Source organism: Artibeus jamaicensis, unplaced genomic scaffold (assembly GCF_021234435.1).
Source record: "Artibeus jamaicensis isolate MK-2021 breed Jamaican fruit bat unplaced genomic scaffold, CSHL_Jam_final contig_432, whole genome shotgun sequence".
Taxonomy (NCBI): domain Eukaryota; kingdom Metazoa; phylum Chordata; class Mammalia; order Chiroptera; family Phyllostomidae; genus Artibeus; species Artibeus jamaicensis.
This window is the reverse complement of record NW_026521828.1, coordinates 4924339-4950338: the sequence shown is the minus strand read 5'-3', so window position 1 is coordinate 4950338 and position 26000 is coordinate 4924339. Positions and strand designations below refer to the sequence as shown.

The 26000-nt window shown below is 40.2% G+C and overlaps 1 protein-coding gene across 1 annotated transcript in view; it reads right to left on the bottom strand.

The window, feature by feature from the left end:
• GABRB2 (gamma-aminobutyric acid type A receptor subunit beta2) overlaps positions 1-26000 on the bottom strand; it is a 240742-nt gene that overhangs the window by 70332 nt on the left and 144410 nt on the right. Inside the window, exon 6 of the mRNA XM_053665953.1 lies at positions 22564-22646. Within this exon, the coding sequence (XP_053521928.1) occupies positions 22564-22646 (83 nt within the window). The remainder of the gene's footprint in view (positions 1-22563; positions 22647-26000) is intronic.

The following is a 26000-nucleotide window of genomic DNA, read 5'->3' as shown; positions in this document are numbered from 1 at the left end:
TAACTGCTGTCTATTGTAATTCTGTGTGTGTGTGGGGGTGTATAGTCAGTAGAAATACGTTTCTGTAAACTGAGTGGATCCCTCCACGTCACTGGATATTTCCTGACTAACCCCAACTCAAACCGCCTTATTCCTGCTGCTACCCTTTCGTGTCCAAATTATTCTGCTGAAAGCACCACCAGACAACCTCTGAAGACCTGTGGTTTGACAAAATGGACCACCCAGTCTTTCTCACGCATCTGCAGTCTGCACGTAAGCTAAGTGGCTCTCGTAGAATTACTTAGGCTTGCAATCTCGGCCAACCTTTTACACAGTGACAGGATTCCCCCATAAACTCTCCCAGCCTAAAGGGCCTTATGGTGATTTAATGCCACAGAAACAGCTTAAGTAATTTTTAATATTTTAAATGTCTCCACAGTAACGACAGCCCAGAGATTAAAAGAGAAATTAGTTTGCCCCCCAATACATTACACTTCGGCTAGATGTGAACTGCCAACTCCACCTGTTCCTGTGAGAGTGCAGGGGCTTATTCCGTATACGGCCAGCGAGCTGACTGGCATGTAGGACTCTGCCAGAGAATTTAAGGAGTTCAACTTGTTATGGAAATAAAAGAGTGGGTTATAACAATATACTGGGAGAATATATAAGACCAAGAAAAATTTTTTCATTATCTTGCAGCAGCAAAATCTCATAAGAAAAGCACAACCTCTTACAATTTCAGAGAAGCAGCTGATGAGATCACATAAGAAGTATAACTTCTCCATGATGGAACTCACTCTAAACCAAGTGAAAAGACAAGAGGATGAACTGAAAGGCTTACCCATCCTTAAGTATGAAAAATGCATTTTTTTAAGATTTTATTTATTGATCTTTGGAGGGGTAGGGAAGGAGAGAGGGAAATATCAACGTATGGTTGCCTCTTGTGCGTCCCCTGCTGGGAACTGGCTTGCAACCCAGGCATGTGCCCTGACTGGGAATTGAACCGTGATCCTTTGGTTTGCAGGCCCATGCTCAGTCCACTGAGCTACACCAGTCAGGGCCTAAAGGATGCATTTTTAAAGGAAGAAAGACATAGCATACTTTTGTCCCCAAATTATCAATTGCCTGGTCAATATTTGAAGAAATGCTCAAATTGATTAGTGGTCAGAGAAAAATGCAGGTTAATTAGAGAAAATAATCTCTATTGATCAGACTAGTACAAATAAATTTAAATATTGATAAAACCATCTGAAAGTTTGTAATTTTGCTTTCTTTAGAAAAGCAACATGACATATCTATAAATATTTTATACCAAAATATTCCTTTCAACCAACAAGTCCAGTTCTACTGATGAACTGTGATATCGTACAATATACAAGAGTGCAAAGATAGGTGGACAGTGCTTCTCATTGCCTCCCCTGGACATGAAGGCGGAAATCAGAGAAGGCCTACAGGTTCAACAACAGGATGACAACTATTTACGGAACATCTATATAACGCGATACTACGCAAGTGTTGAAAAGTGCGTGATATCTATTAGTGCTGACACTGGAAGATGCCCACAAGATACACAGGACTGAGGGGTGATTGTAAAACAGCATGTATAGAAAAGACTTCTATACATGCGGGTGCATAATCTATACACGGTCATCCCTCACTAGACCGTGGTTCACTTATTGAGGCTTCACTGTACCACGGGTTTTTTAAAACCTGTGATAATAGCGAGGGACGACTGTATACTTCACTGGTGGGTACCCATATAGAATTTTATATGTTGTTAAAATTATGTAGGTTTAAGAGTGTAGAAAGTGTTTAAGAGCATATGAAGTGTTTATAGGAGTGTGGGAAAGGTTTATAGAAGTGTGGGAAGGGTTTATGAAGCCTTAAAATATATATGAATAATAAAATAAATATAACACTGCTACTTTGAGGGTTTTTACCTATTGAGAGAGGGGGTCTTTGAAATGTAACTCCCGCAATAGGTGAGGGATCACAGTATACTGGTTATCCCTGAGGTAGGAGGAAGGGATGATAAAAGTAATCATACCTTTTATATTTATATTTATATGCCATGATCAAATAAAGATGCGGTAATTCATTTATTAAATCAATGAGACTTCTGTTTTCTAATCCTGTGGCAGGCAGTGCTGGTTCTGCCTGGCTCCCTCTGCCCCTTGGCGTCTGAAGTGCTGTTTGCACATATTTGCACACTGGTCCTTCCAGCAATGTGCACGAATTGGGCTGGAGTTGGAGGTATCACAGGTTTGTTTGTTCATCCCCGTGTAGGGGTTCCTGTGTCCTGACCTGTGTCTGTGAGTCCCGTTTGCTCTGTTGAGAATGTATCCTCTGATGTTATCAGAGTAACCTGGAACTATTCTAAGGTTTATGTGTCAAAACATTGATTTCTTTGTCAAAAACAGCCTTCTGAAGGATTTCACGAAATCAAAGAGCATGTGTATTAAAATCATTGGTACAAGTCGGTTGCATGGAAAGTGGTATATCTATGCCACACAGAGTCCATCTACCACCTAATGCCAATGCCTACTCACATTTTTCTGTTTAATACTGAAATGGGTAAAAAACCTCATGCAAGAGATAAGAACAGCCCCATCTTTCAGGTAAGCCATTTTTCTTTAAGGACAAATTATACAGTGAAAATTTTATACTTAAACTAGGAAGACTAAAATCAAATGTAATATTATATAAGAAACTTTGAATAAAAAGTTAAACTACTAATGACTAATATATCTAGAGATTTTTTATTAAATGCCATGCTTTTTAAAAATAAACCAGACAAAATTAAATCAGGGAATATAGTAATATACAAATCCTAAAGCTTTATGGATTTAATTTCAACTAAACCTTATAAAACTGGCACAGAAAGCCAATAGCAGGTTCGAAAGAGAAAGTGCAAAATTCCAGTTCATCAGAACACAGACAACAGAACTATGTACTTGGAAATGAAACCTAAGTACATGCAGCTTTTAATCTAAACTCACTGTCAGTCCACAAGGCGCAGAGTTACCAGCCACAGTGATAAGAATTCATGGCAGAATTTAGAACAGTTGCAAAGTCTATTTCATTCCATGTTCCTCTAAAATGATTTTTTTACTAGGGGCTCAAAGTATCTCCTGTGTCACCTCGATTCACTGCCTTCCCTTTGATTCCAAACGGTGAAAAAACATTTCAGAAAGATTCAGTAGAAAAGATTTTCCAAACACCATTTATCACAGATGCCAACAGAAGATTTAAAAAGTTAACTTAGTACCATATTAAAAATCACCATTTGAAGGTGCATCAGTCCACAAATTAAGAGCCTACTCACATTCTTCAGAGAGGTGTAATTTGCTTGTGATGCTGGTTTAGTATGACACACACCACATTATTGTTGCATGAACATTATCTTATGGAAATAAGTAACATTGTTGATTAATTTTAACTCGAGAAGATAGGTAACATGAGATATATTGGCCAGGATGCATTTCATCATTCTTAGGTCATAAAACATTCTCCATAAAATCCGATGTTTTCAATTTTTAAAAATTATTCTATTTTATTGCTAATTAAATGGAATAAGGTTTAATGGATGAATCAGCAAACCTTTGGCCATCCTTAAGGATTCCAATTTGCCTTCGGTGACAATATATTAATTACTCTAGGAAAAATATATAACTTGTTTGAAAATGCAAATAAAATCGCATGTGGTACCCACATGACATACTGTATTTCACAGTATTGTGAGTCGTACTACTGGGAACTCTACTAAATGTTTCGTGAGCTTCCACAGCCTCAAACTCAAGATGAAGATGATAATTAATGTAGTGGCGACAATGATGAAATTAATAATAACAACACCTAATTCCTAGGGTTGTTTTGACAATAAAATTAGACAACATATATTAAAACACAGCATCTCAGACATATTACTGGGTATTATTTTTCTTTCTGAAATAAAATTTTCACCTGATAATGAATTCATCATCCAATGTTTAAAACGAATAAGGCAACTGGCCCATTTTCATCATATTGGCTTTTATATGGTCCAGTGTGAATGTTTCCATGCCGCCCCACCCTCCTCCTCATTGGAGTCAGCTCCGCTGAATGTGGTGTGGAGTCTGAAGAAAGTACATCAAATATTGGGTGGAACAGTCTTGATCATGAGAAATATCAGACAGCCCCAAGTTGAGGGATATCCTAAAGATACTTGACCAGTACTCTCCCAAAGTGCCAAGGTCAGGAAACCAAAAGGAATCTTGAGAAATGGTCATATTAAAAGAGACTAACAAGACATAATGATTAAATGCGTCTTGATTGGTTCCTGAACAGAAACAGGCCGATAGTGGGAAAAATGGTTAAGTCTTAATACAGACTCATTCAGTACATAGGACTTTACTTATGTTAATTCTTAGTCTTGACCAATGCATCATTTATATGAATTGTCAATATTAGGGGAAGGTGGGTGAACCCCCCCTCCCCCCGCCAGGGAATTCTGTACTATCTTTGTGACTTTCACAACTAAAGTTATTTCAAATTTAAAAAAGCTAAAGAAATTTGAGTGAAATCTGAGGGTTTAATAGTCTCTATAAGTGGTCAGGCCTTCATATTAGTCTCTGTTTCCTGGCTCCCAATCCTTGATACCCAGGTTTCCTCTGAAACAGCAGGCGCTCCGCACTGTCCCGGATCCGATTATGTCCTTGCGTCCACATCAGTGCTCCAAGGACGATGGTCAAGAACACTATTACCCATACCAAACCACCCGCACCTTCTCAGGTTTCAAGTAAGTGTCAAAAATAGAAAACTTACGGTGGAGGGGCCATCCGTGTTGTTGAGCAGAATTCATTCCAGCCCGGTTTTAAAAGCACAATATCCTTCTATTGCTCTAATAACTTAACCAGCAATGACAGTTTTGTGGCAATTAGGTTATATAAACTTGTTACCATAAAGACACGTCATTAGGTTATATTTTTAAACTCCCATATGTCACCCAAAGGCAGAAAGAAACATGCAATGCAATCTTTATGACAGATTTTCTTAAATTCACCGGTTTTCCCATTTCTCTTGACATTTTGTTGAAATTTTAATACTCGACACTTTGGCATTTGACAGGTTTGCTTCGACTAACTTTATGAAGCAGCAGCATATGTTATAAAATGGTAAACCGTGACCTCTCTTTTTCTTTGGTGAGAACGGTGGGTCAGTTTAACAAGACAGATTTTTAGAAGTCTGTGGCATCAAAGCCTTTGTAGGCTATGCTCTTTGCAAAACAACTCTCATTTGGTTTCTTTAATCACTGAGATATTCTCCTGGGGTGCAGTGGTGGGAATAAGATGAAGTTGAATGTGAAATAGTTTCACAGGATAGGAACAGGCCTTGCTCCATTTAGAATCTAAATTCTGAATTCTCACATGGCACAGAAAACCTGACATCTTAGCCAACAGAGAATATATAATATTAGCATTAGAAACAATGCCCAGAGAAAAAACCAGGACCGCATATTAAGAAATGTCTCTTTCTTTCTCGTTGTATATGCAAGACCTAAGTAAACATGTTTCATTATTTCTCCAACTAGAGATAATTCACCGACACAAACTTGGCTGAAGATATCAACAGGATGTAATGGAAAATTTTGCTCTTCCAGAGTCTAAAAGGCAAGAAGCAACAGAGAAGCGACCACCAAGCCAGGGGACTCAGCATTCACTGGGAGCTTCTTGGTTGTCTCTAAGGGACCAAATCAGGTCCCCACATTAGGGAGCATTGCTGACACCAAGCCTTCTTGTCAGTGCTACAGCCCAAGACTGCTGCAGTGAGACTGGGAGAAGGACTGGCGACATCATTTGTGGGGTGCGGAATTAAAATGAAATGTCGTCCACTCACACATTATTAAGAACATCAGGACAGCACAGCACAATGCCAAGCACGGGCTGCTCCAATCATGGGGCCTGTTTGCCTGCCAGGGTTTCGCTCCCGTGAGGCCGACCCTGACAGGGTTAAATTCTGCATGTAGAGACTGCGCTCTAACTCCAGTTAGTTCACCTACTGAGACACAAAAGTATTCATCTAGGACCTTAACCAAGGTTCCGTGTGACAGTATGTATGATCTTCTTTGCCTCTTCTCTGTACAGAAATGACTTATATCCATAAAGAATAACAGTGCTATTTTGTGTAAAGACCAACCACTATCTGGTTTACCTCCTCCAGTCTCTCAAGGACGGAACTGATGCCTGGCACTAGTCAATGGCTCTGACGTAGGGCTGCACCCCCAGACACAGTGCTTTCTCAGTAGCAGCGAGGTGTAAAGGTGCTGGTGAAGGGCTCAGGCTGGGGCAGCAAACAGCCTGGGCCCCGGTCTGACGCCACTGGTCCTCCGTGAAACCTTGGGGAGGTTGCTTAACTTCTCTGTGCTTTACTCTCCTCATCTGAAAATAGGTATACTAACAGTACTCTGCAGGATTAAAATGAAATATTTCATAAAATAATTTATAACACGGATTGTCATATAGAGTGTTTAATAAATGTTAGCTATTCATATTTTATACTTCATTTCTAACACTGCCCTTTTTGGAAATGCTATGGCTCATCATATTGATTGGGAGGTGAGATGAAAACTAAATTAGAGAGTTAAGTGGATTTACAGCTAGTTGAATAAATGTAAAACAGATTTGTATTAATGAGCTGATGTGTGTGTGGTAGAGCTACTCTTGTATATTATTCTAACCTTTTACTAACAGTGTGGATAAAAATATATGTGATGTGGTTATAAGATTTGTTAATGAAACAATTCTAGCAGGGATTTTTTTTTGAAGAATCAGGATGCAGACATGAGTAACAGAAGGACTGAAGTAAATGAAACGAGGCTCTGACAAACGCAAATAAATGGGTAGAAAAAGATTAATCGTGCAAAACACAAGCACGATAATGCTAGATGGCTCTTTTAATATTGAAGAAAATACGCTTTGCAGTTACAAATATTACCGGAGATAAATGGCAACATTTCATAATAATAAGAGGGAATGTGCATCAGAAAGCCGTAACAATTGGCAATGTGTATGCCACAAATAATAGTTATAAGATGAATGAAACAAGCACGCACAGAATTAAGGAAATAAAAACTACACAAATACTATTAGAAATTGTCCTGTTTTCAGTTTCATTTTTGAGGTATAGATGCACATAATGGTTAACCAAAAAACCCAAACTATTAGCTTTGGAAAAGTAACAGTTTAGACTAGCTCTGTGAGGAAGCAGAGGACCACACTGACGTCAGGTAAACTCCTCCCATTTCTCCTGCAGGGGGCGCACCACGGCCCACTGGGATGTTAATGTCAGGGCCAACTGCTCAGAGGGACCCAGGGCTCAGGGGCTGTCTTCCTCTCCAGCTCGACAGTGGAGAGATCTGGACAGCTTGTCTCTATTATTCTCTCTGGAAAACCGGATAAAGCATTCTCATTGTCTCAGATTTTCCGGGAGAGAGAGAGATGGTCAAAATGAGGATCCCAAACCCATTTTGCTTTTAATAAACCCTTTTGTTGGCTTCTCAAACAAGTCTTTTTACATAACTTCTCCCAAGTTTTTTCATGGTTGCCCAGGCCCAGTGAAGTATCAGTAAGTATGTGTTTAATTGAGTACGAGCTACAGTTTGAGGTTCTGTTCTCAAGCCTGTTTTGTTTTTATTACAAAAGAGTGTGCACCAACAGCATGGTTAAATGACCAGACTTTGTCATTAGACTTTCTAGATGAAATGAATGCCAGTCTCGTCACTTCCAAATGGGTGTTTTCACCATCAGCTTCCTCATTTATAAAGCAGGGATGACACGGTCTCTACTCAAGGAGCTGTTGTGAAGACTGAGTAAGATCATAATTAAAATGCTCAGCGCAAACTGGCCTTCCAACCAGCAGCTATTATCAGTATTACGCTGAAAATACTTGTTCAGATCCTACAGGGGTAAACTTAAGGAACATTCTGCTGATATGTCTTTGCAAACCAAAAACTGTAGCAAGTTAGAATGACCTTTTTTTTTTTTTAACTTAAAGCCCCAGAAAGATAAGGTAAAGCCAGAAAGACATTATTCAAGTAAAACCTCTTCTGCATATGTAAGTAATTTAGAATACTGTTCTGCTCATATATTAAGTGGTTCTGATACAATTATAATTCAGAACAGCCACAATTCTTCAACTCCAGGCCAGCTCATCCTTAATGTACTTTCCCCATTCCTGTCCACAACGCTTACCACTTGGCAGTAAATTTAATTAAGTTTAGACTCAAGAAGTACTTTAGGTCAGAGGTTTAAATACTAACAAAATGCTTCAGAATATTTATCTATAATGAATATTTATTTCTAAAGGGGGTAAAAGGGGGCATTTGAAATCAACTAATCTAACAATAAAAGTGACTTTCTTTTAGTGGGAAAAAATCTTTTTTTTAAATTCCTGCTTATCAAAAAATTATAGAAATAAAGTGACTAGCAATGGTTTAAGAGATTCTCACATATCAACAGAGAGTAAACACTCCCTGAATTACAGGGACTGAAAGCGACTAGAAAAGCTTCCTACCTTGAACCAGTTTAATGGCCCAATCCCACCACGAGTGTTCATTTGACTTTAGCACTAACTTGCCTGGTAGGGCAGTTACCCTTATCCAGAGGGGATGCACTCTGAGACCTCTTGTGGATGCCTAAAAGCACGGGCAGTACTGACCCCTATATATACTATAATTTTACTATATTTATACACCTATAGTAAAGTTTAACTTATACACTAGGCACTGTAAGACAACTAACATGGAGACAGAACAGTGATAACAACGTACTGTCACAAAAACTCTGTGAATGTGGTCTCTCCGAACACTAGCATGGATTTCCTTCCTCTTCTTCACAAGTTCATGGATAGATCTGTTCTTACCACAGATCTTAGCAATCTCAGCATATTCATTCTTTTCATTTCTTAGGTCAAGAACTTTCGCCTTTCCACCTAAAGGAAACACTTATGGGTTTTCTCTGGCACATCTGAATTGCCAACCTCACTATAATTGCATTTCAGTAAAATAATGGTTGGACACAAGCAAGGTGAGACCAAGACAGTGGACCCGACCACCAGGATGGCTATCAAGTACCCAGTGGCAGGGAGAGCCTACAGTGTGGAGACTTCAACGAAGGCATGACTCACGTCCTGGGCATGGCAGGGCAGGACTCTCAGGAGTTCATTGCACTACGCAGAACAGCATGCAATTTAAAATTTATGAATTGTTTCTAGAATTTTCCAGTTAATGGTTTCAGACCGCAGTTGACTATGGGTAACGGAAACCACAGAAAGTGAAACTGAATAAGGCGGGACTGCTGTGTACTTTTAAAGCAGATGTGATTGCTGATTTTTGAGGAAAAGGTTCCTGGGGATGACTGTCTGGGATTAAATCCTGACTCCATGGCTCAGCGTGTGACCTTTACTTCATCTCTCATAGGGATGATGTGATACAGTGAGTCAGTGAGTGCAAAGCTTAGACAGTGCTCGATAAATGTTATCTATAACTCTATCAACCATTACCTCTCTTTCTATGTATCTATCTAATGTAGCTATGGGATAATTCACAAAACATCTCTAACGTTCTCCTTTAAGTAGCCTAAAATCACTGGCCAAGGAGCTTGGGGAAAGGGGTGGTGATAAATCCCAATGGAGGGGCACAGATTCAGGCAGTTCCTGTTCCACTACTGTGTTTTGGGAGGGCCTGGATCTTGAGTGAACTTTGTTAAAATAAATGAATTAAACTGGTGAAGGATTTCCTGACTACCTGTCATCTGAAAAGCAATATTCTAGATAAAAGACAATATAAGACACAACTCTTCTTTCAAGAAGCATAGTTATATAATTGTTAGCACCCTGGTGTTACATTACACCCACCTCCTATTTGCAAGGGAGGCTGAGGGAATGTGTGTCTGGCTTTTTTAGCTTCTCTTTTGGGAAGTGGGCTCGGTCTTAAAAAGTAGGAGATTCTTCAAATACAGTGTTCTGACATGCAGCCAGGGGAAGAAAATAACAAATACCCACTGAAAGCACATAATTCAGCAGATGGGATTTAACGAATATAACATTACCAGACATACAGTCTTGATAACACAGAGAGGGCTGTATTCATTTTATGCGATGGTTATAAACAAGGAAACAACATGCATACTGAATGGGGTCTAAAATCAGACTGACCTGGGCTCACATCTCAGCTTGGCCACTCGGCTCTACACTGGGCACTGACTGGGCACTGACTGACCATGTTCCTTCCCCAGGCTCACTTTTGTCTATGGTTCTAAATGTGATCCACTCTGCCAACCAGATGCAGTTGCCGGAGACTCAAATTCAGAACCGAACTGAGTGGAGACACAGGAAAGCACAAAATACCCATTTTATTTGCACTGACTACCTGAGAAGCAACGTGGCTTTGCTTTAGCAGCTGGAGCAGCAGCCCCCTTATTCAGCAGGCACCCCAATGCCCCAGCAGGAGCAGAGACTCCCTTGTCAACACAGGGCTGGGCTGTGATTGGGAGACACATCTATAAGCTCCGCCTAGAGACTGCTTCTTCCGTCTTCCCAAGAATTCCATAAGCCAACTGTCTCCTTCTGCTTAAACTAGCTACGCTGGATTCTTTGTTCTTCAACTAGATATTCACTTGCTAACGTGCCCGGCCTTTGGTAAGCTGCACAACTTCTCTAGGGCATCCAGTCCTCACGTGTAGAGGAAATAACCTTAGCAGTGGCTGGAGGGGAGAAATAGGGTGAGATCACCTCCGTACCCACACAGCACAATGTCTGGCACAACGTAAACGTTTATTTAATAAGTGGTAGTTGCTTTTACTGATGATGGTGACAGTGACCATGACAATAAATATAGTAATCATGGTATTGGCAACAGTGGAGGTGTGAGGCTCTGGAGGCTATCACAAAGAAAGAAATATTTGATTTGCAGAAATGAATCAGCAGTATTGGAAGCCTACCAAAAGGAGCGGTCTGAGAAAAATCAGTGTGTGTTGCAATTCACTGGGCTGCAACTATCAAACCAAAACAGTGCAAGGCTCCTGGAAATGCACCAGCGAAGGTCTGAGGGTGTATTTACACCTCTGGTATATGATGTTCACATCAGGTTTCACAAAGTGCCCTTCAGTCTTCAATAAAAATGCCAGAAAAGCCACAAATGTGGCATTTTCACCAAACTAGGGTCCAGAATACAATGAAGTGCAGCCAGGGAGACAGTTTTTACAGGATGATGGCATTGTTGGCGCTTTTCCTGAGCTTAAAGGAAAACCATGTAAACAAGTTTGCATACCCTTCCTTCAGCCCCGGGAGATTTGCCATAGAAAAATGTATAATAATGCTGTGAACTAAGTGCGAACTGCATTTTGAGCTCTCGTGGGCAATTACCAAGCAGGAAAGAAAAAGAGCATCAGAAACATAAAAGAGAGTGGACATCACCCTCAGAAAGGTAAACAGACACAATGGGAGCTTTTGGGCACAGCCTCATCCCAGGTGTCCTCTGGGACTTAAGAACTCTTTTAACTCTGCATGCTTTACTGCTAAGAAGCCATAATGAGAATCGGCTTCCTTGTAACTGCTTCTTACAGCTCTTTGAGTTCGGAGCTGAGCCTGGGCCAGCCCATCCTTGAGCGTCATAGCCGTGCTTGCCCCATGGTCAGAGGGCTGAGCAGCTCTTGGGCTCTGGGATCACAGAACTGCCACTGTCAGCCTAACACAGGCAAGAGATGGAAGCCAGTGCATTCAATTCACCAGGGTTTTGCATAGCATCATAATGATGCCCTTTCAAAGTTATAGGGCAAAAGATCACATAAGGAACTTCATCTTCCTGTAAAAGATTTCTCTCCAAATTCTCTGTATGTCTAAGCCTAGATTCCAAAGGCATCTGCGGATTCACATGGAAGCACTGCTCACTGCCAGGATAACGCAGTCTGTCCGCAGTCCACCCTTCGGACCAGTGGTTACTCTGGTCCACACGCATGCTCCATCGGCTTCTCTCTGCAGACCAGGTCAGAAATACAGCTGAATGGTGCCTCGGAAAAATACACCAAGCAGGCAGATGTTCACCTGTGAGATTGGGAGATGCTAATCTGATACTATAAATTGTGCTTCTTTTTGGCTGGCCCGCTTAGGAATAATAAAATAATGGTTTCCTTTGCAATTAAAAAATAACTATACTTCTTCAATTCTAATGCACTTTAGGTTCCTTTTACATTTTTGTATTTTGAAAATCGAGATGTATCTACCAAGAGATGAATACATTCAATGTAAGAAGATTCTATTATTCTTATGAGTATAATGGTGGGTCTTACTATCAGCTGTATTTAGGAGAAAAAAGCTATTTAGCATACTATAAAACAGATATTCTGTATTGCTAGCTTATTGGCTCAAAGACTGACCTACAGCGTATACAATGATGCTGAAGCTCCTTAAGTATTAAATTCTATTTGCTTTTAGACCAGTCCTCTTCCCCCTACACTGCACCCAAGACAATGCTGAAAGGAGGCCCCTTGAACAAAGCTGGGGGCTTATGGGGTTCCTAGATTTCATACTGAGCTAAAGCGGAAATCAGAACAGAGCCCCAGGTACCCCTGGGCACCTCTACAAATGGAGGCAAAAAAGGGAGCTGTAGTCCCATCAGTTCCTTCCGGAGGGAAAGAGTGAAATAATCTGACGGGTCTAAGCCTCGGAGGAGTCTTGGTTCCCTGGGAAGGGGCCTGGCCCGCTCTCCCAACAAGGGAGCTGTGGGGTCAGCATGCCCACCTCCCCGCCTGACCCCCCCATTCAATGAGGGTGGCTATGAAAACAGTCATGTACAAGTGCTGAGGAAACTCACGTCACGTCAGAGAAGCCATGTAAGTGACATATTCTGGTCGAACGAGCTCTGTGTTCACAAATATGAATTGATTACCTAGATCAGTAGACATATATGGAAGATCATCAGCATAAAAAGGAAGACCATGACAAACATCTTTACAAAAGGAAATAGGAAGATAAAGGCAGCAGAAGAAAACTTGTACGAAAACTTAAACGAATATCTTTTCAATAACAATAAATTGGTATTTCCTACGGAATATCATAGTGGCATTCTGTAGGAGAACAAATGACTATGAAAAATGAGTAGCCAAAGAATGAGTTCTAAGAATTGAAAACATAATTGCCAAAAATATAACACTGGTAATAATTTCTTAAGAGTAAAATGAGTATTACTAATCTGGAAGACAAAATCTACAAATTTTCAGAGCTATGGCAGGTAGATGTGGAAGATATATCTAGTGAGAATTGCAGAAAGAGAAAGTAAAGACTATAGGGTAGAAAATAAAAAATAGGAACTAAAGATGATTGGTCTTTACTAGCGGGAAACTGTACAGCTCATTATTTTCATCTTTCATACTCAATATTAAGATGAAACCTTTATAACCAAGTCACTTTCTAATGATGGAAGAATTGCAAGGATAAAAGTCTTAAGGTCTAGATATACACGAAGGTCACAAATAGTGCCAGCATGAGGTGCCAGAGGTTCTAAACACATATCCTGGCACTTACTTATGGTCACGAGGGACTGATAACAGTTAAATGAAGATCATGTTCCAGCAAGGTATCTACAGACAGCAAGGGTGGGGAGACCAACTCCCCACTTCCACAACATTAGATGCAATTTGAGAAAATATCCAAATAGGACAATGATGTAGGTAAAATCTGTATGCAGTGACTCCGGGGAATATTTGCTTTTCCCCTCAATAAATAATGGTGACTAAGCTTCACTGTGATGCCCCAGGGACCTTTTTCTAACCTGAACGCCGGTGGCTTCATGACTGACCACCACCACCACCTGCACAGGTACAGTCACTTTCTCTTCTGTTGTGACGATTCTTAAAGCCTCAGGGCTAAAAAAAACCCTCAAGGGGGTGGGGGATTTTTGGAAAGACAGGAATAGGTGGGGGCTTCAGCCTTACTTTTCACAGATAAAGCTGTAAAATGTAGTCCGGTCAGGAAAATCTTAGAAGAGAAAGATTTCTAAATAAATAGCAACGGACCACCCGTAACACAAACAAACACACTGTGCCACTTAAAATCTCAGCAGAGATGTGATTTTGCCTCATTTCTTAAACAGTGTTGCTCCCACAGGCCAGAGGATCTGTACCATCTAAACCAGTGCTTGGCTAATCACCTTCCGACCAAGGTCCTACACAGTCCTGCTGGTGCCCAGTAACCATCAACTCTGAGCTCCTTAGAAGTCACAGCATCTTATCACATGTCCAATGCAAGAACTCCTTCATTCCCAGGAAACAGTTTTCCAGTGGACAGGAATCTACAGGATTCTTCACCAGCTCTAATTGCCATGACTTAAAAAAAAAATACTTCAGCCCCCAAACTGCCTTTTGGCATATTTTACCACTAGTCTAGTTCTGCCCTTAGGGCAGAAACAGTCTGCTCTCTTGGGAAGAAGTTATTTTAGTTATTTGAAAATAGCTGTTCCCTCCAAATGCTATCTATCACCCTCCCTCCCTAATTCCCCTTTCCACAAGGTACAATAAATGCACCCCTCGCCCCTTCATTTCTTCCACTGGTTCTTCACACTCCATGGTTTATGTATCATTCACATTTTGGTTTTCTGATTGCTAAGTATCCCTCTTACAATGTTGTGACTCTAATTGAGCACAGCGTTCCAGGTCTAATTTGATAATAATATGCTATAATGATAACAACCGCTACTTATGGAAATATCCGTACCAAGCATGGCACAAGGATCTCTGCCTTATCCCGTTACCTATCAGGTAGTGCCGCCGAGATGAGAAAGTGTAGCTTGAAAAAGCTAAGTGACCTGTTTAGTCAGCTTGAGAAACCCACACCAGGCAGCTACCTGGAGTCAGCAAATGTCCTCTCATCCGCTATAGGACACCAGCACAAAACCCTTGCTGATGACCACTTCCTCCATGGCAGGTATTTTTAATCTCCTGATACTCTAAGCTGCCACTGGCTTCTACTTCGGGAGCAAAGGAGCACAACGCACTCTTGTTTCCTCCAAGTTGTTAAAAACACTGCATGTCTATCTACTGAAATACTGACCAGTACACAGCACCAACAGGGTCTGAAAAATACGAATCCTGTGCCATAGTAAACTTGGGCAGTATCTCAAGCTGCTTAAATGTATCAATCTTTTTTGACCTCTTTAATAGGGCTTACTCAGGATGACGCTCTTGAGAAGAAAACAGAGCCCCTGTTCTACCAGTAACGTAACAGCAAGTTGTTTTTACATGACATCTAAAGGTGAATTCTGCAAGACTGCAAATGCATCTCTGGTTTCTGCTTTCTGAAGCATGGGGAGTCTTGCCTGGAGGGAGATGGAGCGGTGTCTCTGCCAACCCTCTCATGCTCAACACTCATTAGGACCTTTGCCCCAAAGACCACAGGGGCATGAGCGCGTCAGAAGGTGATCCCTGTCTCCGTGGGCCAAGGTCAATGTTAGCACGACCGAAAATGGACTGTCCTTTCACTTTGCCCAGGTGCCTGTGTCAAAGAGCTTGCTTTTAAATACTCCTCTTTGGATTCTGAAGCTAGCTATTAATTCTTTCTCCTCTTGGCTAAAGTAAAATAAATTAGTAACAACTAATGTCATAGGCAGAGCTGAGGAAGTGGATAGCCCTACAGATAATGAGACTTAATTGGAATGTAAATGCAAGGGGGCTGGAGTAAAACCTGCAAAGGCCGAGAAGGGCAATGCTGTGCTTTGGGTCTCTGCTCGGCTGGATGTATTAGATCTCATAATTAGAGCAAATCTGTTGGCAGTGTGGGAATTTTTAAATGTAGTAATTAAAATTCGTGTTAGTATAGTAATAATTATTAATTACTAATGTTACTGTTTACTAGATGTCTACCATGTTACAAGCAAAGTGCTACATTCTTTTTTTTTAGGTATTTTTTATTGTTATTCAAGCACAGTTGTCTCTAATTTTCCCCCACCGCCCTCCCCTGCCCCTACCTCCACCCTCAATCCTTACCCACCTTTGGCTTTGTCCATGGGTCCTTTATATTTGTTCCTTCATGGCCCTTCCTGTTCTTTCCCCCATTAACCCCTTTCTCCCTCCCATCTGGTTACTGTCAGCTTATTCTTTATTTCAATTCTCTGGTTATATTTTGCTTGCTTGTTTGTTTTGCTGATTAGGCTCCACTAATAGATTCTTACTCTGTGTTAGCTCAGATTAGTTTATACGAGTTCATTTAATCTTCACAACAACCTCATTTGGTAGGTTCTAATTGTTCTCATTTGAGGAAACTGAGGCTCAGTCACATGGGGTGACTTTCCCCATGTCGGGCAGGCGATCAGTGACTGTGAGAGGCCAGTGAGAGCTGGTTTCTGATGCTGCCACAAAGGGCAGTGGCAGGGTGCTTTTTGGAAGGATCTACAAGGATTCTGGTGGGGGGAGATCCTGGAAGGAGATGCCTGCCTGGCTGTGTCAATGACACTTGGCGTAGTAGCCCGGAGAAGCTGCCTAAGAAAGAGCTAAAACAAAAGCAAACTAAGAGGACAGCTAGATCAGGAGTGGAAACATAGAAATGAAGATCTCAAGGAGGGTTAGCAACAGGGGAGTGGGAGGAGGAGAAGGGGGGAGAAGGTACAGAAAATAAGTAGCATAGACAGTAGATAGAAAATAGATGGGGAGGCAAGAATAGTATGGGAAATATAGAATCTAAAGAACTTGAGACACATGGTCATAAACTAAAGGGGGGTAGGGTGGAGGGGAATGAAGGGGGGGAATAGAACAACTGTAACAGCATAATCAATAAAAAAGTTAATTAAAAAAAAAAAAGAAAGAGCTGCTGAGAAAGGTCTACACCCTCTGATTCACTGTAGATTGCACTAAGGCTCAGACTGACCAAAACAAACAATACGACATTGAAAATAAGAGCACTAATCTTATTCGCTGACACACTGAGGCTCCCTAGTCCAACTCACCCAGAGATAGGCTGAGATAAAAGGACACAGACAAGTGAGAAAATAAGAAAACTTTGGGTTTTTAGTAACATGAACAGCTTGTTAATGAATCCAGTTGAGAGAATTCCATATTCCCTTTCAGACAAGTATGTGTAAGACAATACTACGCTTCTGAGGAGGGGGGAAGGTTCTTCATAATTAGTAGCTGACACTGATATTGTACAGCTGATCTGGCTTAGAATATTATGGAGTAGCCCCCTAACTATTTCCATTTCAAAGATATAGAACACTCCCTGTACCCCTCTTTTCTGGGGAGAACATACTAAATAGCCTTGTCATATGATGGAATGTTGTTTCCTCAAAAGGATTTGAACTTTCTATGTTTTTAAAAAGAGATAAATCTTTGACTTGCCCTAAAAGTAATCAGCCACTCTTAATACTCTTATAAGCATTAGGATATTCAATTCACTTGGGACAATTCATCATTTATCTACTAGACCTCCTTTTATTCCTAAATAACAGAACATTCTAAAAATCTTTATATAGGCTAGCATATAACTTTGTTGTCATTGGTATTTGAGGGTAATATTTCCCTAGAAATATAGGTGAGTATTCCAGTATCCCTTTTCCGATCTGACTGCAGGGTTCAGAGAAAGATACAGACAAGATACATTCATAGTATATAAACTTCATTTCCTGCCTAGTAATAAATATTATCAGGGCCCACTTACTTCAGTGAATCCCACTGATTCTACAAAACTTCTCCATTTCCTTAAATGTAAGAAAAGTTTTGAAGTAAGCACAGTTCACTGCCTTTCTAGAATCAGCACTTTATTTCAAGATTTACTCTAGTCTTTAAGACTTACGCAAACTAAATTTTCATCCTGGCAGCACTTTTTACTAGTGGGATTTTACATTCTTATATTTATTTAAATAAAACCTGTCACCCTCATCAAATTGAAGACAGGGATATTGTCCACTTCTTTTCAGTATTATAGCTTTAGAACTTATTCAATGCCTTATAAATAATTAGTGCTCAATAAATACTTAACAAATGAGTAAATTCTTGAATGAATCCGTGCATGAATGAATGAACAATGAGCTCAATCCAATAGTTCCCCACTTCAGAATCAATTTATATTATCTCCTCTAAAAATCAAACCAATACCCTAATTTGTTGATAAGGAAACAAGCTGGTAAGGATTTAGCAATGCCATTATTAGAGTCAAATGCATTTAAGGTGAAAAGGAAGGGAAAGAAGGAGAGAGACAAGATGAAAATCAGATACAAGAGAGGAGAGGAAGGGAGAGGAGAGGAGGTGGAGGAAGGAGGAGAATGAATGAATTCCTAGAGTTTACTTAATAGAAAGGAATAAATGAATACAGTAGAATATCAGGGACCAACTTCAGAGCTAATTGTTTAAACAACTGAACCCTAATTTTAATAGGCTTAGTTAACTACCTGCTTATAATAATGGGCCAAGATATCATGCACATTATTAATAGAACACCACATTTCATTTTCTATAGCAATGACTTGCTGTCTAAATAAATATGAATAAACCTCATTTTTTTGGTAAGGACAGGTTTTTATTTTTTAGTTTTAGAATAGCGGTCTTCTCATTTATCTGGTCTCTCCAAAGCCAATGGCTTTGCTAACACAAAGGAGTCATCAATGACCACTTCACCTCAGAGTCAACATGTCGCTCAGGGGCTGCAGCAGCTTGGGGATATCACTTTACCTCTTTGAGTCTGTATCTGCAGTTGTAAAGACAGAATATTAATATCTACCCTATAGACTTAAAGCTATAAATTCTTAAAGGAGACCAAGAGGTCATTATATAATAATAAAGGGGTCAAGTCATTGAGAAAATATAACAATCATAAATATTTATGCCCTCATACTGAAGCACCTAGACAGACAAAGCAAATGCTAACAGAACTTAAAGGAGAAATAAACAGCAACATAATAATAGTTGGAAATTTTAATACCCCACTTTCAATAATGGCTAAATCATCCAGACAGAGAATCGATAAGGAAACAGCCGACGTGAACAACACTACAGACCAGTGACAGTGATTTTCGAGCCTTTCACCTCATGGCACACATAAATGACTAAAATTCTGTAGCACACCAAAAATATATTTTTTGCTGATTTGACAAAAAGGGGGTGTAATTTGGAATCATTCACATCAGATGGCCATTATCATTTGTGTTGGCTGTTGTCATTTTTTTATTTGACAATCCGAGGGGAAAAAGTTCAGTGCCCCTGACTAAATAGATATTATTTTAAAAATTCTTGTGGCACACCAGTTGACAGTCACTGTTAGAGGCCAAATAGAACTAACAGATGTACACAGAACATTCTATCCAACTGCAACAGAATAAACCTTCTTCTCAACCACACATGGAACATTGTCTAGAATCATTCATATGTTAAGCCGCAGAAAGAAAGTCTCAAAAATTCAGACATAGAGACCAATGAAAGGGCATTAAGAGCTTGGAAATAAATCCTCACATATATGGTCAAATAATATTTGAGCAAAACAGAGGCAGACTCATCGATAGAGAGCAGGCTGGTAGCTCTGGGGGGAACTGGGGGTTCAGGGATTGAGCAGAAAAGTAAAAGGACTCATGGACATGGACAAGTGTGGTGACTACAAGGGGGGACAGTTGGTGGAGGTGGAAGAAGGTATAAGGGGGATAAATGATAATGGGAAAAATACAATAAAAATGATACCAATCAAAAAAATTTATATCTGGGGTAAAAAGAAAGACAAGAATACTCAGTGGAGAAAAGTTAGTCTTTTCAATAAATGGCGTTGGGAAGACTGACTATCCACATACAAAAGAATTAAATTAGAAACCTCTCCTAAACTATTCACAAAAATTTACTTGAGATGAATTAGAGACTTAAATGTAAACTGTGAAACTATTAAAGTCCTAGCAGCAAACATAGGGTAAAAGCTCTTTAACATTGGTCTTGGCAATTATATTTTTGGATGTTAACACCAAAAGCACAAGTAACAAAAGCAAAATAAATGAGCAGAACTACATCATACTAAAGTTTCCACACAGCAAAAGAAACTATCAACAGAATGAAAAGGCAACATAGGGAATGGGAGAAAATATTTGCAAAATAACATACCTGATAAGTGGTAAATATTCGAAATATATAATGAACTCATGCAAAAGCCAAATAATCCACTTTAAAAATAGAGAACCTGAGTAGACATTTTTCCAAAGATCTACAAATGGCCAGTAAGTACATGTGAAGGTGCTCAACATCACTGGTCATCAGGGAAATGCAAACAAAAACCAGGACAAAAATACCACCTCACACCTGTTAGAATGGCTGTTGTAAAAAAGACAAGCAATAAGAAATGCTGGCGAGGAGGTGGAGAGAAAGGAATCTTGAGCCATGTTGGTGGGAATATAAATTGGTACAGTTGCTATAAAAAATAGTGTGAAGGTTTCTCAAAAATTAAAAATAGAACTAGGATACGACCCAGCAGTCTTACTTCTGGGAACATATCTGAAGGAAATAAAATCACTCTGGAAGAGATAGCTGCACCCAAGGTCACTGAAGCACTACTTATGACAGTCCAGACACGGAGACCACCTGAGGGACTGGTGAGGCGTGACTGGCCGAAGAGGACACGGTATGCATACACAATGGGAAATTATTCTGCCGTAAAGAGAAGGAAATTCTGCCATTGGTGACAACGTGGACGGCATTGAGGGCATGATGCTAAGTGAAAGAAGTCAGGCAAAGCAAGTCTAATACTATATGTTGCTACGTATGTAGAACAAAAAACCAAAAACTGAACTCATAGAAACAGAGAGTAAATTGATGGTTGCCAAGCATGGGGGCTGGTGGAGATGGGTGAAGGAAGTTAGAGGGTTCAATAACGTCTGGCTATGTAATCTATAGCATGGTGATCATAGTTCATAATACCGCATTGCATATTTTAAGCTGCTAAGAGTTAATCTTAGAGGTCCCCTCGGACACGAGGTCACTACGTGATGTGTTAACTAACCTCACTGTTGTCATCACTTCACCACATTGCACACACTTACTATTGTATATCAATTATGTCTCAATAAACCTGGAAAAATCTATTCTACCTCATTTAACGGGGTAACCGTGAATTGAAAGATATATGTAAAAGCCCCTTTAGAAGATGTAAACTTTCTAAAAGTCTGAGGAATTATCACATTAACTTTTCGGTTACCTTAATTCCACAAAACCCTGGTGTTGCCTGGGTCCTTAGGCCTCAGTTCTCTAAAGGACAAAGGCCTGTTTACATGCCTGCGGGGGCCGTGGGGGGTCACATGACATGACAGTCATGCAGATGCTTTAATCAGGCACCGTTACAATGATTTAACCTTCTGGTCAAATTCTACCATGAAGAATTTCGTTACTGCAGAAACTCACGAGTGGTACACACACAGCCACAAACTTTTTTCAAAATGTCCTTACATCAACAATTTGAAACGACCAGATTTTGGACTGCGAAGAACATTATTCTGCATTCTAACCCATGTTATTAGTTATGAAAATGCAAAGTTAATCCCAAAGATATTTACATAAAATAATCATCAAATCCTATAGAGCAATTTTAATAAGTAGTTCTGCATGGCAAAGATCTAATGTGAAAATAATGATGATTTGGAAATACAAGTATGAAATCAGGTTCTTCAAAAATTGCATGTAAGTTTAATTATCCCTGGAAGCTATTTTTTGAAGTGGGCAAAAATACCCGCAATGTGTCATAAATGCTGTATTTCTGCTCAGAGCAGTGATTTAGAGTCACGCTGCTTGCCACAGCCAGAGCTCCTGACAAAGGCTGGGAGTATCTGCACGGCAGCCGGTGGCTCGTTATCTAGAATGCTAGATACAAAATTGTCAGCTTCCAATCTTTTGGTGGGATGAGGTATGAACATGGTGCAAAGCATTCACACAGGGAAGAGATGAAAAATTCTAGTCCACCTCAAATGGCCTCTCTGGGTGACCTCTGAAACAGAGATGAGTTGTGAAATCAACATTGTACCCAACATGGTAGGTGACTGAATCGTCAAGGATACAAACTATGGCCTAGAAATGCAACGATACTGCAAAACAGATCACTGCAGGAAAGAGGACAAATACACGTTTACCCCACTCTTGCTCATCAGATGGCCTTCAGCAAGAATACAAAATAAATTTCAACACTGAAAATAGTCCCAGGAAATAAAAAAATTCCAACAATCCACATTCTATGAAGGTTTCAGCCAACCCAGAGAAAGCCACACTTATTTGCAATTGAAAAGTGCTAATGCTTATGAAAGGCAACAATGATTAAGATACCTTCACCCACTGTCCCAAGCCTGGTGTAGCTGTTGGCACCAATTACGCATTTTAAATGGCTGGTGGAGACTCTTAGCATCTTCCTTTTTTTGCTAGATCACCTCCCCTCTTCACATCTCTCCTAGGGATTTAGGGATGAGACCAAGGATGGCAGCATCATGGAGGCAAGGTACCAGAGAGCCTCCCTCCGTCAAATTTAGTGCTAGCGGAACCTTTGTAGGACTCATCATGGTCTAGAGAACCTTAGAGCAAGGTCCAGTCGACCTGGATGCCCAGAAAAACTTACAGCTCTCGATTTCCAAGGTGCAGTTTTGTTCATCCAATGGGTACCGCCTTAGGTCCATCATGCAGGCAGCTGTGGTTGTGATTCTGGAAGAGAAATAACAGATATATGCTGTTAGCTGGTCCATGGCTAGAGTTGCAAAAATGAAATCCAAGTATCAAAGAGGACAGAACCGGGTCTCTGGGAGACTGATTTAGCTAACGCTCTAACGAAAAAGAGTGCAGCAAACTTTGGAAAATTATTTTAACCTTATGAGCCTTCTGCTGATTTATAAAAAAAAGAGGCTGGACCAAATCAGTATTTTCCCAACATGTAGTCCATTACCTACTTGTACCATTATCATCTTGGAGTATTTGGTAGACAGGCAGTTCCCATGTTCCGCTTGGAGTCGGGTGAGACAGATCCAGGGCTCTTATTTTATAAGCATTGCAGAGTATCAACATAGGTAATCCTCTTCTATTCACTTAGTGTCTCCCTTTTTCAAGACCCTAAAACCTAATCTTCAGCCAATTCTAGCTTTGATCCATCATTTTGACCTTTCTCTGCATAGTATAGTAGTCTGTAAGTACCTTAATACAATACAGTCAGCCTTTCATTTATCTCCTGAGTTGCTCTGTCCTGAGTAATCTGACAATTTTATGACCTCTTAGGGAGCTTTCTTCTATGGGCTGGTGAAGTTATTTATTTTAAAAAGTTGGTCCTTTTATAATTTTATCAGAGAGAAGTGAATACATGCCTTGAATGTCTATATATTTTTCCGTCATCACTTTTCATTAATCTCTCTGAAGAAGGAGCCAAAAACCATACCATGCTAAATGATTTACTATGTGTTTTCTGAACAATGAGGAAGCATAAAGTCATGGAAAAAAACCACAAGTTTTAGAGCACAAAAGACACAGGAGTCCTGGTCGGATAGCTCAGTTGTGTGGAGTGTCGTCTCAATAACGCCAAGGTTGCAGGTTCCATCTCTGGTCAGGGCACACACAGAAAGCAACCAATGAAAACACAGCGAAGTGGAACAGTAAGTCAATGTTTCTCTCTCTCTCAAGTCAATAAATAAAATTTTTGATAAAGAGGATACAATCAGACACATGTATGAATTCTAACTCTGCCTCACTGTGATTCCCATCAAGAATAAGAATTGATATCATAATTCACATAAAGAACATAAAAGAGTAAATGACATATAATAGGTCCTTTAAAAATCGGCATCTGCTGAAGACAACGAAGAACAGACGTTGATGTTGAGCTTCACCAACTTTGGCTGACTCCTCTCTGAGGGGCATGACACCATGTTTGGGAACAGAGAAGTAAGACGCAGGGGGAGAGAGTCCACAACTAGGCTTTTTCACCCACAGGCCTTGGACACAAGACAAGCAGACCACGTGCACTGAGTCTATGGAACTCCTCCGTTAGGAGTGATGCTCCAAGCCATCAATCAGCAGCAGGATGAAAATACCGTAGTGCCCCCTTATGTATGGTTTCACTTTTCTGTGGTTTAAGTTCCCCACATTCACCTGTGCTCTGAAAATTAAATGGATGATTCCAGAAATAAAGTACCTGTAAGTTTTAAATAGTGGGATTTTTCTCAGTGGAATGAGATCTTGCCACTGTCCCACTCCATCCTGCCTGGGACGTGAATCACCCTCCGTCTAGCGTGTTCACACTGCACACTCTCCCTGCCCATGACTCGCCTGGTAGCCACTTGGCTGTGAGACTGGCTGTCGAGGTACCATAGTGCTTGTGTTCAGGTCACCCTTACTCTACTTCATAATGGCCCCAAAGGACATAGACAGCGATGCTGGCAATTCTGAGGCACCAAAGAGAAGCCAAAAGTGCTTTCTTTAAGCAAAAAGGTGTATATTTACAAGATAAAAACAGTATATATAGGGCTTTGTACAGTCAGTGGTTTCAGCTTCCAACGGGAGTCTTGGAACATGTCCCCCACAGATAAGGGGGACCTACTGTGAGGGATTAACCTAATATGAGCAGTCTGTGCTGTTTTAGTTTGATTACTACCGCATTAACCTTTGTGCTCTGTTAATTTTCGTTTTCCTTTTTAGTAACAAGTGAGTATCCAAAGGCCAACATTCATCCTCGATTCCTTCTTTTCCTGCACTGAGACCTGCTGGCTACTCTGCCTCCCTCGGAGTCTACGGCCCTGTCACCTTGCCTCTGTCATCCTCAGGAGCTCGGTCCCAGCCTCTCCAATTGTCGCCCTACTATCCATATCCACACAGTAGTCTGAGCACTTTAAAAAATGTAGGTCGAATTTTATCACTCCTTTGCTTACAAAAGGTAGTGTCTCTTCCAATAAAGTCCAAAGTCATAGCTATGGCCTATGGTGCCCTAAATAATCTGATCCTTCCGACCCAACATTTTCTCATGCCAGGACCTCACGCACTGTCTCCCAGCCTCCGCATGTGTTCCTTCTGCCCAACACACGTCTCCCTCTGGTCCTCACGGCCACTCTTCTCACCCTTCCACTCCAACTCCCCTCTTTTGAGGGGCCCTTCCCCAGTGGCTCCCAAAAGTGGCTGCCAGGATTAACACTCTGTCTTGTCTATTTATTTCCTTCAAGCAATTATTGCAGTCTGAAAATATCTCCCTTATTTTTTAAAGTACTACTTCTCCTTATAAATCTTTTATTTGGAGGTTAATTTTATTGCATTACTTCTCTTCTTTTTAACATCAAATTATCATGAGTCAGGTTTTGGTGATTCTTTTTATGTTTTCAACAGTAAATAAATTTTAATCCATTTAATTAATATTACATAAATAGTACCAGAATTTATCTTATTATCAATCTGATTGCTTCTGCTTTCAGTGGGAACTTTCAAATTCTTAAATTCTACAAAAATTGACATTCACATTTCAATATGTTTTCAGGGTTAAAAAATGGCAAAATTTTTGGTTATATAACAGGTGACTTTCACAGTGGTTCACAGGTTTTTTTTTGACGTGTAGATACAACTTGAATTGACACTAACATATATGAACGTATATTATGCAGAGGAGAAATTTCCAAAGAAAATGAAATTAGGCCCATTATGGACATACTGAACACCCATGCTATTAACTTAAAATAGCACAAATAATTCCTGTCTTGAGAAACTGGAGAAAATGAACATCGTCTGATAGAATCGTCACGGTGGACATGGAAGGTACAAGGGTGCACATTCAATAAAAGAAGAGAGCCCTAAGCAGACACCTGGCTCCGTAAATGCAGTAAAGTTTGCAATCGCTACTCTCGACTGTGGTTCACACTTTCTGCTGATACATATTCATGGGAACTAACATCTGTGAACTAGTGTCATGAACAAGAAAAATAAATTGACTAATGATATCGTGGAAGCAATGAGCTTCTACTCATGTTTTAAAAATAAAGTAAAAGAGTGTTTTTCTCACATCAACAACATTCATACTTACACCAGTGTTTT